Here is a 19,216-nt window from a genome sequence, read left to right on the forward strand (position 1 = left end):
TTTATCAACAGTTTTCACCATACGATGTTAATGTGGAAGAGTGAACAGTAAATGGTTAACCTTACTATGACTCTGTCTTCATTGGCTCCAGTTTAACTTGGTGTTTAGTCAGAGTTTCAACACACTGCATGAGAACACTACAGGTAGTATATGTTTCTATATCGTCGCCTGGTGTGGAGCCTACAATGCACAGAATCTTGAGGCTGCAGTGGACTCAGCCAGCTCCACAATGGGCACAACTTTCCCTACCACTGAGACATCTTCAAGAGCCGATGCCTCAGGAAGGGTAGCATCCATTATTCTGGGTCCTCACCATCTGGGACATGCACTCTTCTTGTTAGTGCAATCAAGAAGGAGGTACAGAAGCCAAGGACCCCCTCTCAGCGATTCAGCAACAGCTTCTTACTCAGCACTGTCAGATTTCTGATGAATTCATGAACACTACCTTATTATTCCTTTTTCAATGTTCAAGGTAAAGTTATTATCAAAGTACCACCCTGAGGTTCATTTCCTTGCAGGCATTTACAGGAAAAAAGAAACACAATAGTTGATGGAAAGACCCTACATAAGTAGATGAAGACTGACAAGCAACCAATGTGCAAAAGAAGACAAACTGTCCAAATAAAAATAGTACTGAGAGCATGAGGTGTAAAGAGTCCTTCAAAGTTGGGCTGTAGGTGTTAGAATCAGTTCAGAGTGGTAGTGATTAAAGTCATCCAGGCCGGTTCAGGAGCCTGATGGTTGTAGGCTCCTAGCTTTTCCTGACATGGTGGTGTGGGATCTGATGCTTCAGGATCTCCTGCCCAGTGGTAGTAGCAGGAAGAGGGCATGACTTTGATATGTGCTCTTCTTGTGACATTACTTTACATACATGTATTATTTATTTTGTTATTTAGTGTAATTTTTTTTGGTCTTTACACTGCAGTACTACCACAAAACAATAAATTTCACATCATATAAGACAGTGATAATAAACCTGATTCAAGTGCTCAAATATAAATCACATCTTAACAGGCAGTGTCCTGTGGTGCCCATTTATTACCAAAGCTTCTGTTGAATTGGTATTCATCACAAGAATAAGTTCCGACATAAATATACAATGCTATTTCAAGTGGAAAGGTGTGACTGGATATCTCTTGTACTCCACCACTCCACCACTCAATTTACCCACCGTTTGTCGCAGTTTATAATGATGTGTCCATTCCTTTTACGGAATTTTCTGTTTTAGCCAGTTTTTCCTTTTAAACTCTATTATTTTGCTGCTGGTAACTTCTTTGTTTCATTGTCATCCATATTTATCTGATTCTGGCTGAGAAATGCTTTCAGATTCTTTAAACATTATTCAACAACAAATTGCATATGTATTGTTCATTTAGAAGTCAAAATTGCACAAATGAATTGATGAAACACAAAGGCTAAAATCTCTACTTCTGCAAGGAATTCAATAACTTACAAAAAATATGCCATTTACCAGTCGTACATACAGGAAGTACCTTGTGAACACAAGCCATCCTCCTCCTAAATCTTGCTATGAACTTGGGCTCCTTTCTTCCAGTTTCCACTAAAATGTGTCTGTGCAATTCACCTTACCTTCTTTCTGGAATAATGAGGTCCTTATGGGTAAGTAAGTTTCATCTTCATTCCCATGTGATTTTTATGACTATCTTTAAAGTTAGGGCCCATGAATAAATGAAATGTACAAGAGGAAACATTCTCTGGACTATGAAAAACAGATATTCTTAAAAAAAAGCTACAGCTCTTTTCCCACCCCTCCTCCTCCAGATAACAACAGAACTCCTTTCGTATGGATTGTTCTAACATGAACAGTTCACAAGTAGGAAAGGCAGTACAATAGAAGATGCTTCCAGCCCTGAAGCAGCTGGCAAATTAATCCCACTAGTTTCCTCAGCACTCATATTTATATAATCAGACTGTAAATAAGCCGGGCATTTGTAAGCTGTGGAGGACTCATAATGAAACCTAATCTTTCCTGATAAAGCTGCAGTCTGTTGTTTCTATCCTCGGTTGAAAAATGGAGTATACAGTACTCTCAAATATGGATTTTCAGTTCAGCTTAACATCTCTTCTTTTGATTTTTATTTTGTCTTTTCACTTTGGCCTCTTGGAACTCCATGTGTGCGTGTGCGTGTATGTGTTTTTTAAAAACTATTTGGAAGGCATCTTTTAGATTGATTCCAAATCATTTTACAGCCAAGTACCTAGCATATAGTTACAATGTAGGCTGTTAATTTACACATATCAAACTCCACCATAACAGCAACCAGATAATCAAATTTAGACATGTTAATTGTGGAATAAATATTGGTCAACATATACTGCTGGCCCCTTCCCTGTTCTTCTTACAGAGTTTCTTTCGTGACCTTTGAGAAAGCTGCTCTTGCAGCACTCCTTGTGTTCTGCATTGACATTTGGATTTTTTAAAATATATATGCAGAGTTGGGTATACAAGTTCTATTCAATCAAGAGGTAATCATCTGATTTGTGGGTGTTTTTTTTTGATATGTACACTTATTTTCCCTCTTCCTTTGCTCCTCAGGTTCTTGGGTTTCAAATTATGCTACCACTTAAGTTTCTTGCACAACTGTATTAACTTCACACTTATAAGGAAATTTAGGGTGCATTAATGTTGCACTTTTCCTCAGTCTTGATTACAGTGATTTTACATTAACATTTTTCTGTATATTTATAAAATATGTTCATTTCATTGCTTAGAATATTGTTATTAATTGTGAACAGTTATATTTGCAGCATATCTAGTTCCCACCCCTTCTAGAAAAATCAACCCTTTAACCTTGCTTCACCCTTCTTTGCAGGCAACTAGTTGTCCATTTTGCTATTTATGCACCTGATTACGTTTTCTGTATTTTGATGATTAAATTGTGTTGTTCCTTTGAAAAACATTTTGAAACCTAGATACTATATTTGATCATGTTATTCCAAATATTCTTCTTCTTCTTCATGTGCCTTGCGCGTTACACGCTCGGGCGATCATGGCTTTCCACATCGAACGATCCCATGCAGCGTCAATGATATCTCGCACACTTAGATCTGTTAGTTCTTTCACAGTGTCCATATATTTTCAATATTTATATATTGTCCATATGGCCTTGTAATGTAAGGCATTCTATTTCTCCCTTTCTGATGACATTGCCCAGGAATTTAAATTTCCTCATTAAATGTTCTCATTAAAGATCTTTTTGTATGGGCACATTGGAGTACTGTCTCATTAGTTACTCTATCTCTATATGATATTTTCAACATTCTTCTAAGAAACCACATTTCTGTTGCTTCTAAGTTCCTTTGGAGTTCTGGTGTTATAGTCCATGTTTCGGAAGCACACAGCAAGATTGACCAGATGTAACATTTTAGTAGCCTAAGCCTTGTTGTCATAGAGATGTGTCTGTTGGTAACAAGGGGTTTCATTTTTTGGAAGTTGGTTTTGGCAATGGCAATTCTTTTTATTTCTACTTTACTTCTAGCATCTTGTGATATAAAGCTACCAAGGTAATTAAAGCTGGTCTTTTGTTCAATCTCTCAGTTACCGATGTACAATTGGCAGTTGGGAGTATCCTGCTGCTTTGAAATAACCATATATTTGTTTTTTTTTACAGTTGGTGGTTATTCCAAATTCTAAATATTACCTATACAAATAATTAATTGAGATTTGCCAGGGAAGATTGAACATTTGAACTAATAACTGACCATGTTTTTATAGTTTTTTTTAGAGTTTTCTCTCAGTAAGAATTGTATTTTTTTTATTCTGTTGGGTTGAACTTGTATGTACAAAATATATTTTTGGGAAATAGCAAAAATCAAAAAATTGTGAAATCTGAAAATTTAGAGAATATGGTTGTGATTTGAAAGTCTAAAATGTGGTATATTGAATGATTCACCAAGTACTTTCCATCATAAAGATAATAAGTGAAAATGTTTGCTGATGATTGTACAATATTCAATTCAATTTATAACTCGTTCACAAATACAGCATCCAGAGTCTGCAGGCAGCAAAATTAAACAACAGTTGGGCAATTGGGGATCATAGAAAAGTAAATTCATGCCATCAAAGTGCCAGACAATGACAATTTCCTACCAAAGAAAATCTAACCACCTACCCGTGATGTTGAATGGCATTGCCTGCTGTTACTAAGCTCTCTGCTATAAGTATCTAGTGTGAGAGGCTGTGATCTTGATTAATCAGAATCAGGTTTATTATCACTGGCACGTGATGTGAAATTTGTTAACTTAGTAGCAGCAGTTCAATGCAGTACATAATCTAGCAGAGAGAAAAAATAATTATAATAAATAAAATAAAAATATTAATAAATAAGCAAGTAAATCAATTACAGTGTACGTATATTGATTAGATTTTTTTTAAATGTGCAAAACAGAAATACTGTATATTTAAAAAAAAAAGTGAGGTAGTGTCCAAAGCTTCAATGTCCATTTAGGATTTGGATGGCAGAGGGGAAGAAGCTGCTCCAGAATTGCTGAGTGTGTGCCTTCAGACTTCTGTACCTCCTACCTGATGGTAACAGTGAGAAAAGGGCATGCCCTGGGTGCTGGAGGTCCTTAATAATGGACGCTGTCTTTCTGAGACACCGCTCCCTAAAGATGTCCTGGGTACTTTGTAGGCTAGTGCCCAAGATGGAGCTGACTAGATTTACAATCTTCTGCAGCTTCTTTTGGTCCTGTGCAGTAGCCCCTCCATACCAGACAGTGATGCAGCCTGTCAGAATGCTGTCCACGGTACAACTGTAGAAGTTTTTGAGTTTATTTGTTAATATACCAAATCTCTTCAAACTCCTAATAAGGTATAGCGGCTGTCTTGTCTTCTTTATAACTACGTCGATATGTTAGGACCAGAGATCTTGACACCCAGGAACTTGAAACTGCTCCCTCTCTGCACTTCTGATCCCTTTATGAGGATTGGTATGTGTTCCTTTGTCTTACCCTTCCTGAAGTCGACAATTAGCTGTTTCATCTTACTGACGTTGAATGCCAGGTTGTTGTTGCGACACAACTCCACTAGTTGGCATGTCTCACTCCTGTATGCCCTCTTGTTACCACCTGAGCAATGGTTGTATCATCAGTAAATTTATAGATGTTATTTGAACAATGCCTAGCCATACAGTCATGGGTATAGAGAGTAGAGCAGTGGGCCAAGCACACACCCCTGAGGTGCGCCAGTGTTGATTGTCAGCGAGCAGGATATGTTATCACCAATCTGCACAGATTATGGTCTTCCAATTAGGAAGCTGAGGATCCAATTGCAGAAGGAGGTACAGAGGCCCAGGTTCGGCAACTTCTGAAAGCCAGTTTGACCAGCCACAATAAATTGATCATTAAATTGGTTTATTGTCAGAGGTACCAAGGTACCAGTGAAAATAGTCCTGCACACAGATAAACTCATTAAATACACGGTAGCATAGTGTTTAGTGTAACACTATAACAGTACCAGTGATGGGGCTGCAATTCCCATCAATGTCTGTAAAGATATTGTGTGTTCTCCCCGCGACAGCGTAGGTTTCCTCCCACATTTCGAAGATGTGTGAGCCAGTAGATTAATTGGTCATATGGGTGTAATTGGGTAGCACAGACTCATTGAGCTGGAAGGCTCAAGCTCAGATCAGCTCATCACAACCAGCCAACACTCACACAATGCTGGAGGAACTCAGCAGGTCAGGCAGCATCTATGGAAATTAATAAATAGTCAACGTTTCAGGTTGAGACCCTTCCTCAGGACTAGAAAGGAAGGGGAAACATGCCAGAATAAATAGGTGTGGGGAGGGCAAGGAGGACCAGCTGGAAGGTGATGGGGTGCAAAAGGAAGCAAAAGGCTGGAGAGGAAGGAATCTGAAAGGAGAAGAGAGTAGACCATGGGAGAAAGGGAAGAAGGATGGGACACTAGGGGGGAGGTGATAGGCAAGTGAGAAAAGGTAAGAGGCCAGAGTGAGGAATAGAAGAGAAAAGGCAGAGGAAAAGCATTACAGTATGAAGAAATTTATGTTCTGCCATCAGATTGGAGGCTACGTAGACAGAATATGAGGTGTTGCTCCTGCACCCTAAGAATGGCCTCATTGTGGTAAAAGAGAATGCCATGGACCAACATGTTGCAACCTGAATAGAGATAGGAAGTAATGTGGTAGGCCTCATGGAAATTCCACTTTTGGTCGATGGAGCAGTGGTGCTCGACAAAGCAGTACCCCAATTTATTTCAGGTCACTAGTGTCCTCTCCACGGACTGTGTCAATATTTCCTGATGCCCAATCCATAATCAAAGACTCCTACCATGTAATGATTTGATATCGATGAAGAGTACAGAAGCTTTTCACTTTATCTTGATCATAAACCAATTCCACTTGTTCATCACTGGGTTTAAGTCCTGGAACACCCTACTCAATAGCATTGTTGTTGCTTCACCAGGATGGCAGTGATTCGAGAAGATAGTTTGCGCTATCTTCAAGGGTAATCAGCGATGCTGTTGTTGCTAGTGACAATCATTCTGGCTGTATTTCATGAAGAGCTTGAGGATTTGGTTTGTCACCCTAAATACTCAAAAACATCTCAGATGTACTAAGGAGAGCATTCTGACAGGCTGAATCACTGTATGGTATGGGGAGGGGTGCTACTGCACAGCATTGAAAGAAGCCTCATGAAGTTGTAAAATTTGTCATCTCCATCTTGGGTACTACCCTCTGTGGTATCCAAGACATCTTCAAGGAGCAGTGCCTCAGAGAGACGGCGTCCATTATTAAAGACCCCCGTCACACAGGACAAGCCCTCTTCTCATTATTACTGTTAAGGAGGTACAGAAGCCTGAAAGCATACACTCAGCAATTCAGGAACAGCTTCTTCCCTCTGCCATAGGATTCCTAAATGGACATCGAACCCATGAACACTAAGTCACGACTACTTATTATTATTTGTTTTTGCTCTATTTTTAATTTAACTATTTAATATACACACTTACTGTAATTGATTTGTTTTTTTCTTATATTATCATGTATTAGATTGTACTGCTGCTGCTATGTTAAATTTCACAACATATGCCCGTGATATTAAACCTAATTCTGAAATTATTCTTAAAAAATGATTTATTGAAGTCTCCAAAAACAGACTGTGCAGCAGGAACAAAGTGGGGAAAAATAGATTGTAATGCCAAAAAACAGTAAGAAAGCCAAAGTAAAAATTGATTGGGGAGAATATTGATTGTGCATCAACGATATTTTCCAGACACGAGTTTTCTCTAATGGGGTAATATGTTCAGCGACAAATTAAAGGTTAACAGGTTAGCTATTGCAAAGGCCAACCAAAGTATATTTCAGTTGGTCGTTGTTCCTTGAGTAGCATGCATTCCACTACGTAAATCAAGAATTAAAAAGTAAGCAAAACATTTATTTTGCAGTAACATTTTAATCAAAATGGAAAAAATATTTTCGTATTTCAGTGAATGTATTAATTTTTACAATAAATTATCTTTACTGTACTCCCATGAAAAAGTAGAACTTGTTCTTGAACTAGTTATGTATTTGGTTAAATCTCAAATGTTCTAATGGCGAAAATCGAAACAATTTTAAATAGTTCTAGAGATCTACTGTTTGATCATTTCTTATTATTTTTACGCTGCTCCGTGACATATTCAATTTAATAAATGTCGACAAGAGACATAATAAAATCTCAGCCCGCCTTCCAGAATAATGTAAAGCAGAGCACATGCCGTCCTTCGGCTTGGAGTGAATTGATGAAGTAGGCCCAAAGTTTGTGTGACAGCGGACTGACCAATAACGTCCAAGACACTGGGCATCTTGCCTTCTGACGTCACAAATCCTCTGCGCTAATCCAGTAGAATCAACCAATCACCAGGCGAGAGGCGGGAAATCCTGCAATCTCATTTTCAAAGTTAGGTCGAGGCGAATAATTTTTCCCAGTGTCCTTTGCTCGCGCTCTTCGCGGCTTTCGTTTGTTCGTCAGAAGCGCAGTGGCCTGTAATTGAGGTAAAAATCAAATTAAATGAAAATAAACCTTTCCGCTAAAATGTATTCCGTTTTGTTAACTATCCAACGTACTATAATATTTAACATCTAATGCGAACTACTTCAAAAATTGACGTTCCGAACAATTGAGCGGGTGGCGGGATTTTTTTTTGTTTCCGTTAAATTTTCAGCTCGAATTTTCTGTCTGTCCTTTCTGAATCTCCAGAATCATGCAAGATCACATTCAGAAATCCGGCGGGAGGAACCGCTCCGACAACACCAGTCCCCGCAAGAGGGAATACCGCCAGGAGCAGGGCTCGGGGCCCAGCGCCAACAACCACCATCACCAGCAGCAGCAGCAGCAGGCCTCTAGACATGGCGATCGGGCCGTAACCGGGCCCGGAATCACCGTCGACATGACTAACTTCCGCAAGCCCGGCGAGAAGACCTACACACAGCGCTGCCGCCTTTTCGTAGGCAATCTGCCCAACGATGTGACCGACGAGGAGTTCAAGAAGATGTTCGAGAAGTACGGCGAGCCGTCCGAGATATTCATCAACAAGGATAAAGGTTTTGGTTTCATCAGACTGGTGAGTGCGGCTGCCTCCGTCTTTGTTCTCTGCCCCTCCCCCACGCACCATTTCATGCGATTACGGCCTCTTTGCACCGTTCTTTAGTATATGAAAGAACACGGAAATACACGTTCAATATATTTTGTAACACCTGGTATCTTTAGATGTTTCCCGCCCGTTAATTTGTAAACGCGGTTTGCCATTTTGTAAAGGAAAACGTGGGTTTTGCGATTAAAATCCTGAGAGGCATTAATAATTCTGGCCAAGCCCTAACACCTTAATTGGAGTTCTGATGGTTCAAATCAGCGTCTAGTTTTTTTTTTAAATGAGATGCTGACAATGACATACTATTTAACTTTTTGTATATATTTTTATTGATTTCTATCAATCGAATAAGTATCACTTGCATAAAGCCACATACTAGATTCTTGAGGTGAGGGTAATAATCACTTGCCCTTTGTGGAACAGTTTTGCAGAGTTGTGAGAAATTGTGCTTTTAGTTTCTAATTTTCGTTTAACTTCAAGCTTATATAAAAATTGGTTAAACAAAAACAACAGGAATTCTGCAGATGCTGGAAATTCAAGCAACACACATAAAAGTTGCTGGTGAACGCAGCAGGCCAGGCAGCATCTTCAGGAAGAGGTGCAGTCGACGTTTCAGGCTGAGACCCTTCATCAGGACTGGTTAATTGGTTAATAATTTGTAATTGTGTGTACTCTGCCGTCTGTTAAGGTGGTGCCTGGTCTTTTATCAAGTATCATTTTCCTCCATAGTGCTGTAGTTGTAATTTCCCTAACATTCCAGAGATCTTCCTCTGGGTTAAAGAATTTACCACCTTCCAACTGAAGAAGTCTGACCTCATTCCACTGCTAAATGGTTTGAGTCTCAGGTGAAATGTTTACCCTGCTGAACCATGTGAGAATTTTTATAACTTTCAGTCATAGCATGTCTCATAGTCTGCTTAATCTCTCCAAAATCTGCAAACCTGTTATTCCAAGATTTTTGTCGGGCAAGTATTTCCACAAAGCTGCACAATACTTGGTCTCTTTCAGACTGTGCGACAACTGAGAAGCGGCTTTATTTATGTACTTAGCCGTTTTGTTTTAAAAAAAGGTCAGTGTGATTTTTCTTCTCATGTTAACTTTATGATTTTTAACATTTCCTCATCTATTTCCATGTACTCTGTTTTGTGCAAAGAAGTAGATGACTTCATATTTTTCCACCTTAGATTAAATCTCTCATGTTCTTATTTGCCAGTATCCTCTTGCACTTTTCCCTGCTCACGACCCAACTTAGTTTTGTAAACTTAATAAATGTTATTGGTTCCTTCAGTAAAATCTTGACCAATCTCCTATGTGTGAACTTAAAATGGTAACTTATTGAAAACCAAATTGTACCACATTTTCTAGTTGCCCTTTTATTTCTGCGTGAGAATTACAATAAATTGATCATCCATGCTGATTCCACCTTCCTATTATACTTTGCTCAAGTGTTGTTGCAGATTGTAAGATTTACTTGCTACTGATGTTAGGCAGCAGTTTGTAGTTTGCATCACTGTCTGGTATGGAGGGGCTACTGCACAGGACCGAAAGAAGCTGCAGAGGGTTGTAAATCCAGTCAGCTCCATCTTGAACTAGCCTACAAAGTACCCAGGACATCTTCAGGGAGCGGTGTCTCAGAAAGGCAGTGTCTATTATTAAGGACCTCCAGCACCCAGGGCATGCCCTTTTCTCACTGTTAGATCGGATAGGAGGTACAGAAGACTGAAGGCATGTACTCAGTGATTCAGGAACAGCTTCTTCCCCTCCTATCTGATTCCAAAATGGAGATTGAATCCTTGGACACTATCTCACTTTTTAAAATATACAATATTTCTGTTTTTGCATGTTTTAAAAAAAATATTCAATATAGGTATACTGTAATTGATTTATTATTATTTTATTATTTATTATTCCTCTTTTCTAGATTACGTATTGCATTGAACTGCTGCTGCTAAGTTAACAAATTTCACGTCACGTGCCGGTGATAATAAACCTGATTATGTATTTAACTTTTCTTATTCATTTCCCTATTCCACATTATTAAATTTCCATATCTTTGTCTATAAGGACCCACATTGTTCTACCTCTTTTTTTATTTGCCCATAGAAGCTCTTGTAGTCTTGTCATTTTTCATGTTCTGCCTTTCTTTTGTCAGTGTTTTGGGACTCACTTGCTGATTATAAAATGTTGAAACCTCAGATTTTCCTATTTCTAGCAACTTAATACTCTTTTTTTGATTTGCAATATTTTCGAAGTTTAATGCTAACCACTCAAGTGTGTGAATTTAGATTTGCTCAAAATTTTCCTTGTTAACTTGTTTGAATAAAGCCTCATGCCCATTCTTTGACTGTTTTGAAAAAGCTTATTGTTGAGTTCAACATTTGTCCTTTGTCTCCACCATTAAGCATTACATTTTCCAAAATTTCTGTTCAGGTCTCTTGTCATTTGCAGTACTACGCAAAAGTCGTAGGCACATATACAGTGCTAGCCTAAAACTTGCACAATACTGTACTTGTCAATGTGGAGCAGACAGTGAGTTTGTAAATCTAGTGGGAGCAAGGGGTATTAGGAATGGCTAGGGCGGAGCGCCACAGGGGGGGGGTGGGTCAGGTGGCAGAGAGGTGCCAGGGGTGGTGTGGGTGCACCCAGCCCTGAGACACCAGGCAAGGCCATTTGATTCTAAACATTTGGTTCATTAATTATTACAGAATGTTTCTTTGCTTCCTGCTCCTTCGTCTCTCCCTTATCTTTTTCACAGCTAAAATTCCCTTCTCCCTGCCCTTTTGCCTCTGTCAGTGCATAATGGAGATCCGTATTAGAATCACTCATGTATGTCATGACATTTGTTTTTCTCTTTTTTGTTTGCACAGTACTGTATATATGAAATCTTTTCATTCTGGGTGGCCCAGTTGATATTAGGAAAATTGAAATCTCCCACTAGCAGTGCCTTACTATTCTCACAGCTACCTGCAATTTCTTGGCACAGATGCTCCTCCAGTTCCAGCTGACTATGGTGGTGGGGGGTGATTCTATAATACATCGGAACCAACCTGACCATCCTCTTATTTCTATCCAGGTGGCCTCTTTAGATGATTATTCAGGAATATCCTCTAAACACTGTTGTATGTCTGCCCTTATTAAAAAGATAACAACCCTTCCCCTCTGTTGAGGATTTTCTGCAGCTGCTCAGAGACCTCCTTGACCCTTGCACATGGGAGGCAATGCACCATCGTGTACAAGGTAACAGTCCATGAACAGGATTTTTTAATGAACAAAAGCAGTTCTTTGTTAAGTTGGGAGTGTGTTAAGAGGGTTGTTAGTTACACAATGCAGCCTTGTTTTTTGTAAACCAGACGTCCTGGTGAGAGTGTTGTATCTCATGATGACATTATTTGTTTCCCCGTTGATGTGATATAGTTATTTAAATTTATTAACTAATTTTCTGCTTCCCCTTGGTTCTACATGATTGTCAAGATATCTGTTGAGACAGTAATATTTGACTGTCTTTCAAAAGTTTGGCCTTAACCATAAATAATAATGTGTAAATTATGCCAGATGAAAATAAATCCAGGACCAGCCTATTGGCTCAGGGTGTCTGACCCTCCAAGGGAGGAGTTGTAAAATGTTGCATCTCGGTGGAATGAGTCTCTGGCTGAATGTACTCCTGTGCCCAACCAGTACATTATGTAGTGGATGGGAGACATTGTCCATTGTAATCAGGGAATACTCTGTTAAGTCTCATTTAACTTAAGTGGGCACTACTAATGTAAAACTATGGACATGTTCGATTTGTATACATCTTTATATTGTAGGAAATAAGGTCAGCCCAATCCTGTCATTACTCTGCATGTACTCCACAAGTGATTCTTCGTGGTGATTAGGGAAGCATGGGTATGCTATTCTTCAGTTTCTTGCCACACATTGAAAAAAGGATTAAATGTTCTATCTCTCCATGTGGCTTAGTTTAACTTTAAAAAAAAATCACTGCAGGCCACCCTGCGTTATAGGATTGGAGCAGTTGAAGGGGCGTGTATTTGGCCCCCACCACCCCAAAACAATCCGTGTCGAGATTTTCTAAACAACAAAGCTGCATCATCTATAGATGCATCAAAAAATGTATATTTGAAAAATAAATTGTTTATTTTTTCACATTAGTAGGAGAGCTAATTTTATTACCTCATTTTTTGTAGTCATTTGTGAATTTCTATTAATTGAACAATTGTAATACTGGGGTCACCTACATGAATACTTCATGGAACTTAATTTTTTTGCATATGCGATCAATATGAATCGTGAATAGTAATGAAATAAAACACCTACAGATTCAGAAAGTCTTGATCTGAAACATTGTGGATAGGCTAGAGAGGGTTCAAAAAAGATTCAAAAGGATGTTGCTGGAACTGAAGGGCTTGAACTGTAAGGAGAGATGGGATAGGTTGAGATGCCTTTCCCTGCTGCAGAGGAGGGCTGATGTTTACAGAGGCTTATGAAATAAAGACATGAATAAGATGGATTGTCACAGGTTTTTTTTCCCAGGGTATTGAATTAAAATTGGGTTTATTTACTATTGACATCACATTAGTTGGAACCCAGTGTGCTTCTGCTGGGTTTCAAGGTTCAATGAGTTGCGCATTCGGAGATGCTGTTTTGCACACCACTGTTCCAAAGCATGGGTATTTGAGTTACTGTTGCCTTCCTGTCAGCTAGTACCAGTCTGGCTATTCTCCTCTGACCTCTAATTAACAAGACATTTTTGCCCACAAAACTTTTTTTTTTTGTTTTCTGCGCCATTCTCTGTAAATTCCAGATTATGAGTTTGAGATACTCAAACCACGCTGTTTGACACCAACAATCTTTTCACTGTCGGTCACTTAAATCACAATTTGTCCCCATTCTGATGTTTGGACTGAACAACAACTGATCCTCTTGCCCATGTCTGCATGCTTTTATGCATTGATTGTAACCACATGATTAGTTGATTAGATATTGCATTAACGAGCAGGTTTACTTATAAAGTTTCAACTGAGTCGTAAAATTTATCTTGCAACAGCAGTACAGTGCAATGCGCTAAAAATTACTATAGGTTATAATAAGCAGAAACATAGTGCCAAAAGAGAGGTAGTGTTCATTGACTGTTCAGAAATCTGACAGCAAACCGTTGAGTGTACGAGTTCAGGTTCCTGTACCACCTTGCTGATGGTATTAAGAGGGCATCTCTTTGGACGATGAGGGTCCTGAATGATTTATGCCGCCTTGAAGCATCACCTTTTGAAGGTGGCAAAGCTAATTCCCATGATGGAGCTGGCTGATTCTACAACTCCCTACAGCTTTTTTCCGATCTGTGCCGTGAATTCTCCCGGCCAGACAGTGATGCGAACAGAATAGCCTCTACCATACACCTGTAGAAGTTTTGTAGTCTTTGGTAACATACCAAATCTCCTCACACTCCTAATGAACTACAGTCGCTAGTATGCCTTCTTCGTGATTGTATCGTTTGTTGGGATCAGGATGGATCCTCTGAGATGTTGGCAGCCAGGAACTTGAATCTTCTTGAACTTTCTTCCTGACTTCCTGTTCCTGAAATCCACAGTCATTTCCTTTGTCTTACTGATGATGAGTGCAAGGTTGTTGCGACTCCACTCAACCAGCTGAATCTTGCCTCACTTCTGTAAGCCTTATCACACTCTAAAACTAGAAGGTATATGTTTAACATGAGAGTTAAGACCTTAGGGGCAAGTTGTTCCTTATAGGGTAGTGGGAATATGGAATGAGCTGCCACTGGAGGTGGTAGATGAAAATGTAGTTAAAACCTGTAAAAGAAGTTTGGGCATGTACCTGTATTGGAAAGATTCAGAAGAATATAGATCAAAAGCAGGCAAGTCAGACCTGGCATGCATGAGTTGGACTAAAGGACTCCAGATTTTCATGTGAGAAGATATTCTCTGCTCATCCATCCTGTCAATATTTCTTGAAATCATGGAATATTCCCATTCTTTAAATACAACTGAACAGAAGGTGAGCCTGGCCATCTTTTCTTCAGACAATTCACTTCTTCCGGATTTCAGTCCATTGACCATTAATGCAGCCCCTTCAATGCCGGAGTGGGTGGCGACCATGACTCCTGGCCAAGCTGCCTGGCGCTGTATGGGATTGGCAACACGAATGACAACGGGCAACGACTGCTCGAGCTTTGCATGCTCCACGAATTGTGTATCACCAACACCTACTTCCAGACCAAAGCTCAGCACAAAGTGTCTTGGCGACATCCCGGCTCCAGACACTGGCACCAGCTAGACCTGATAATCACAAGATGCTGTCACCTGAGAAACTTGCTCATGACTTGCACCTTTCAGAGTGCTGACTGTGACATGGATCACTCTCTGGTTTGCTGCAAGATCAGACTTCGGTTAAAGAAGATGCACTACGCCAAGCCTCCAGGCAAGCAGTGTATCGATGCCAGTAAGACACAACACCCAGACAAAGTGGCGGAGTTCATCAAGTCACTGGAGGATGCTCTCCTTGCAGACCCACCAGAAGGAGATGCTCAGCAGAGATGGGACTCTCTCAGGGACACTATCCACAGCACTGCACTCAAGGCCTTCGGGAAGAAACGGGGCAAGACACAGGACTGGTTTGAAGTGAGCTCAAGTAAGCTCACCGTGTCATCCAGGTAAAGTGCGTTGCACTACTGGAGCACAAACGCCACCCCACCCAGGCAACACTGCAAGCGCTAAGGACAGCAAGGAGCAAGGCCCAGGAAACAGCCAGACGCTGTGCAAATGACTACTGACTACAACTGTGCGAAAGTATTCTATCGTCTTTTGACACAGGCAACATCTGTGGAGTGTACGAGGGGGTCAAGAAAGCCATCGGGCCAACCCAGAGCAAGACAGCACCATTGAAAACCATAACAGGCGAGACCATCAATGACAAAGGCAAGCAGATGGAGAGATCATTGTAAGGACCATCTCATTTGTCTTTAGGCTCCTGTATAACCTCGCTGATGGTATTATTGAGAAGACTCAAAGTGCACTTATTATCAAAGTATGTATGTAGTATACAACCCTGCAATTCGTCTTCCCACAGTCACAAAGCAAGGAAAGTCCATGGGATCTGTTAAAGAAAAACATCAAACCCCCCAATGTGCAAATGGCAAAAAGCAATTGGAAAACACAGGTTATAACACATCAAACCGCAGTCATTGAAACAGTCCAGATATGTTCAGTATAGTTCAGTACAATTTAGTGCTTTTGTTCATTAACCGCAGGATGCAGAGCCAGTCTCCCGTGATCCAAAATCTCATCAAAAATGGAGTAATCAGAAACCAAAAACACATCATAACTGAACTAGAGTCCAGTCTACACACCGTGTTGATGAAAACTTGCTCAAGATCCAAGACTCTGGCAACATTGAGCAAGGAGAGTGGGGGGGTTGGGGGGAGGAGGGAAGAGCCCAATTGAATGCAGGCATCTTCCTTCAGGAGCAGTGAGTGTGAGACCGATCAAATGCAGGCAGTTGACACTCTTCAACTATCATGTTAATTTCAATATTCCTTGATGGTTTGCTCGTTGAGAAATGGAGTCAATCATGGGCTCATGCCCTGTCTCCTGGCCGCACACTTCGCTCAACACCGAACTGTTTTAGAGACAGCTAACCCCCAGATAGCTCAATTGTCCCAAAAATACCACCAAAATGTAGAACACAAGTTCCAGCAGTAGCAGAGTCATATTTGAAAGAAGAAGAAATGAAAGTAGTAGTTTTGTGAACTGTCTGAAGGATGTTGCCTTTGATGCTCTAGGAGAAGAGGGCATCCTATGGATGGTGAGGGCCCTTAATGATGGATGCTGCCACCTTAAGCTTTTTGGGTCAACTCCACTGTTAAAAATGGCGCAACAATCTGTTTAAAAGGAGAAGTATGAAGTCTGGCTGCATGTTGAAGTTAAAGGGGTTGCTCTTAAGTTGGGCTGCTCAACTGAGTTATCTGAAGCTGAACAATCAGTTATACTCTTCCTATTGCAAATTGCAAATTTAGAACTTGCTCGATGTTGGCAATGCAAATGATGAACCTGAGGATTTAGAATGTTGGAGAAAGGTACTGGCGAGTTAGAGGTAAATATTATTAGTGTTGCTATAGTCTGGTGTTTTCAATTGAAAAAATCCTGGTATCATAGATAGCTATAACGCTGAATGCGTGGATCTTGAAAAGTCTTTTCACTTGTTGGTTAATTCAAAATGTAGTGTCATTAGAAACAAACTGGTAGATACAAAGAGCAGTTAAGATTCTTACATTTCATCTGTCACCATTACCTTTTTACATGTCATGTGTCCATGCAAGTGTGTTGTACCCTTCTCTGCTCACCTTTCCACCTCCATTTGTATCCGTTTTGCACTGCTTTTTCACTACATAGATACCCAGCGGAGGATGATATAATTCTGATTGCCCACACCACCAGTAATAGTCTCCCAAACTGATTTGCTTCATCCTTTAAATTCAGTAATCTTAATATATTACAGCAATTGTGTTTATCTGTTGTGAAAATAGCCATTGCAATTTTTATTCATGCCCTGTTGCCTCGTGCTTAACAATGGGTTGGAATATTTTGGTGATAACTGGTCCCCTCTCTTGTAAGGTGGCATTACAATACTGATTTTACAAGGATTAGTGCAGAAGCAGAAAGGACTTCCCAGTATCTATACACAGGTGTATTTATCTTGAGTCATGTCCAGAACACATAAAGCTCCATGCTACCAAGATGTAATTTCCTTCATTCCTTTAATATTTATGAAGATTTACCTGTTGTTTTCAGGGTTACTATGGTAATACATGTGGGAGGATCTTAGTGAAAGTTCAAAGAACTAGGTAACCACATGATATTGGTAAAAAGTGAATTGGTAGTTCTTGCTGAATGTGTAATAGGCTGGGATTCAACAAGTTTGGTGGACTTTTATTTTAACTTCCCATTCTTAACCAACACCTAAAGTTTTCTGCATTCTTCGTGAGATGTAACTTACTCCATGTATATTGATACAGTTGTTTGATTGGTTCTTTGTCCAGAATGACATTTTATGTAGCTGGAACTGAAAAATTAAACCTTGATTTACAGGAAACCAGAACATTGGCAGAAATTGCCAAGGCAGAACTTGATGATACTACACTTAGAGGGAGGCAGATAAGGATTCGATTTGCAACACATGGTGCTGCTCTGACAGTGAAGAATCTTCCCCAGTTTGTATCAAATGAGTTATTGGACGAGGCTTTTTCTATCTTTGGACCAGTGGAAAGAGCAGTGGTGATCGTAGATGATCGTGGGAAACCGACTGGAAAAGGCATTGTAGAGTTTGCTGCCAAACCGGCAGCACGCAAAGCTCTGGACAGATGCACAGATGGTGCATTCTTGCTGACAGCGTAAGTAATGAGCATCAAGCTTTATTATGTTTGAAAGGCATTTTAAGCAGGAATTCCTTAAATTTTAACTTTTAATGTGCCAGTGCTTAAAATTTCTCCTGCTCTTATGTGGAGTCAATCACCCTTTTAATAACTAATCTCATTTAGTCTTGTAAACTGGTTTGAATATTTATTGGTTTGGGAGAGGGAAATTAATTTGAGAGTATATGAATGATCAATTTAAAATTAACTGCAAAGAAAATGGTAGGTTAGCTGACTAATTCTGTAAAAGCTGTTGGTAGCACATCAACTTGTGCTTGATTAATTTACCTTTGTTTTTGGTTGCCTTAAAAGTTGTCAAAAATTAGTTCTGGTATGCACTTGAGGTGGTCTTTTAAATTTGATTAAGATTACTTTGCTAGTTCTAAACAAACTATGACTTTCAAAGACAAGGGAAGAGTGAAATTTCATTTTACTTTGAATGTCTATGTAAATCACTATGGTTATATCTATGAGAGTTGCATTGAAAAGTTTAAGGACCTGTTAAATCACACTGAGACCACAGTACTGCAAATGGTGCTTATTTAATTAAAAAGGTATAGAGGCAGAGATTTACAATATAAAATATGAAATATGATTTACAATATGAAAATATGAGGATATACATAACTGGACAGACTTCACAAATATTTGTGGTGACAAAGGTCTTTAAAATTATGAAAGGTCTTGATTGAAGAGCTAGAGAACATCAGTTTCCATCTGTGGGAAGGTTTCGTTTGGAGGCCACCAGTTTCAAGTGGTTCTCAAAAACATCCAGTATGGAATTTAGTGGAAATCTCTACTCAAAAATTGAAGGTGTACATCACTTCCAGAGAATGAAACACTTGACTGTAGATAGATAGGAGCAGCTGCTCAAGGAGTGGAGGAAAGTGAGAGTAGAATTTCACAATGATTGATATGGCTGAGAAAAGAAGGGAGGAAGCTTGGTTGGTTGGTTAAGCCCATCTCCCCTACTAGGTCTTAAGCTGCCAAAAGCAGCTCGCCATAGTCTTCTATCCCGAGCCAGTCCTTCAAGTTGTCCCCAAGTGAACCCCATCTCTGAAGATCCTCCTCTTTCCAGAGATGAGGTCTTGGAGCTCTGCTGGCGTTTCTGCAACTTTGTGGGGTGGGGTTGCTAGCCCCATGCCAAACCCTCCTCCTTTCACAGCAAAGCTTTGCACTGT

The 19,216-nt window shown here is 39.8% G+C and overlaps 1 protein-coding gene across 7 annotated transcripts in view; it reads left to right on the plus strand.

The window, feature by feature from the left end:
• The window catches only part of LOC140204245 (non-POU domain-containing octamer-binding protein-like), a 99,691-nt gene that overhangs the window by 13,335 nt on the left and 67,140 nt on the right, over positions 1-19,216 (plus strand). For 5 of the 7 annotated variants that reach the window (XR_011887565.1, XR_011887566.1, XR_011887567.1 and 2 more), the window contains exons 1-3: positions 7,912-8,015; positions 8,221-8,584; positions 17,713-18,014. Coding sequence is in view for 4 of the 7 variants with exons in the window: in XM_072270796.1 (XP_072126897.1) it covers positions 8,225-8,584; positions 17,713-18,014 (662 nt within the window). In the remaining 3 variants the exon portion in view is untranslated. Of the gene's footprint in view, positions 1-7,911; positions 8,016-8,220; positions 8,585-17,712; positions 18,015-19,216 lie in introns of those variants that run through there. The other 2 variants (XM_072270799.1, XM_072270797.1) reach the window with 2 other exon arrangements.

Source organism: Mobula birostris, chromosome 10, assembly GCF_030028105.1.
Source record: "Mobula birostris isolate sMobBir1 chromosome 10, sMobBir1.hap1, whole genome shotgun sequence".
Taxonomy (NCBI): Eukaryota; Metazoa; Chordata; class Chondrichthyes; order Myliobatiformes; family Myliobatidae; genus Mobula; species Mobula birostris.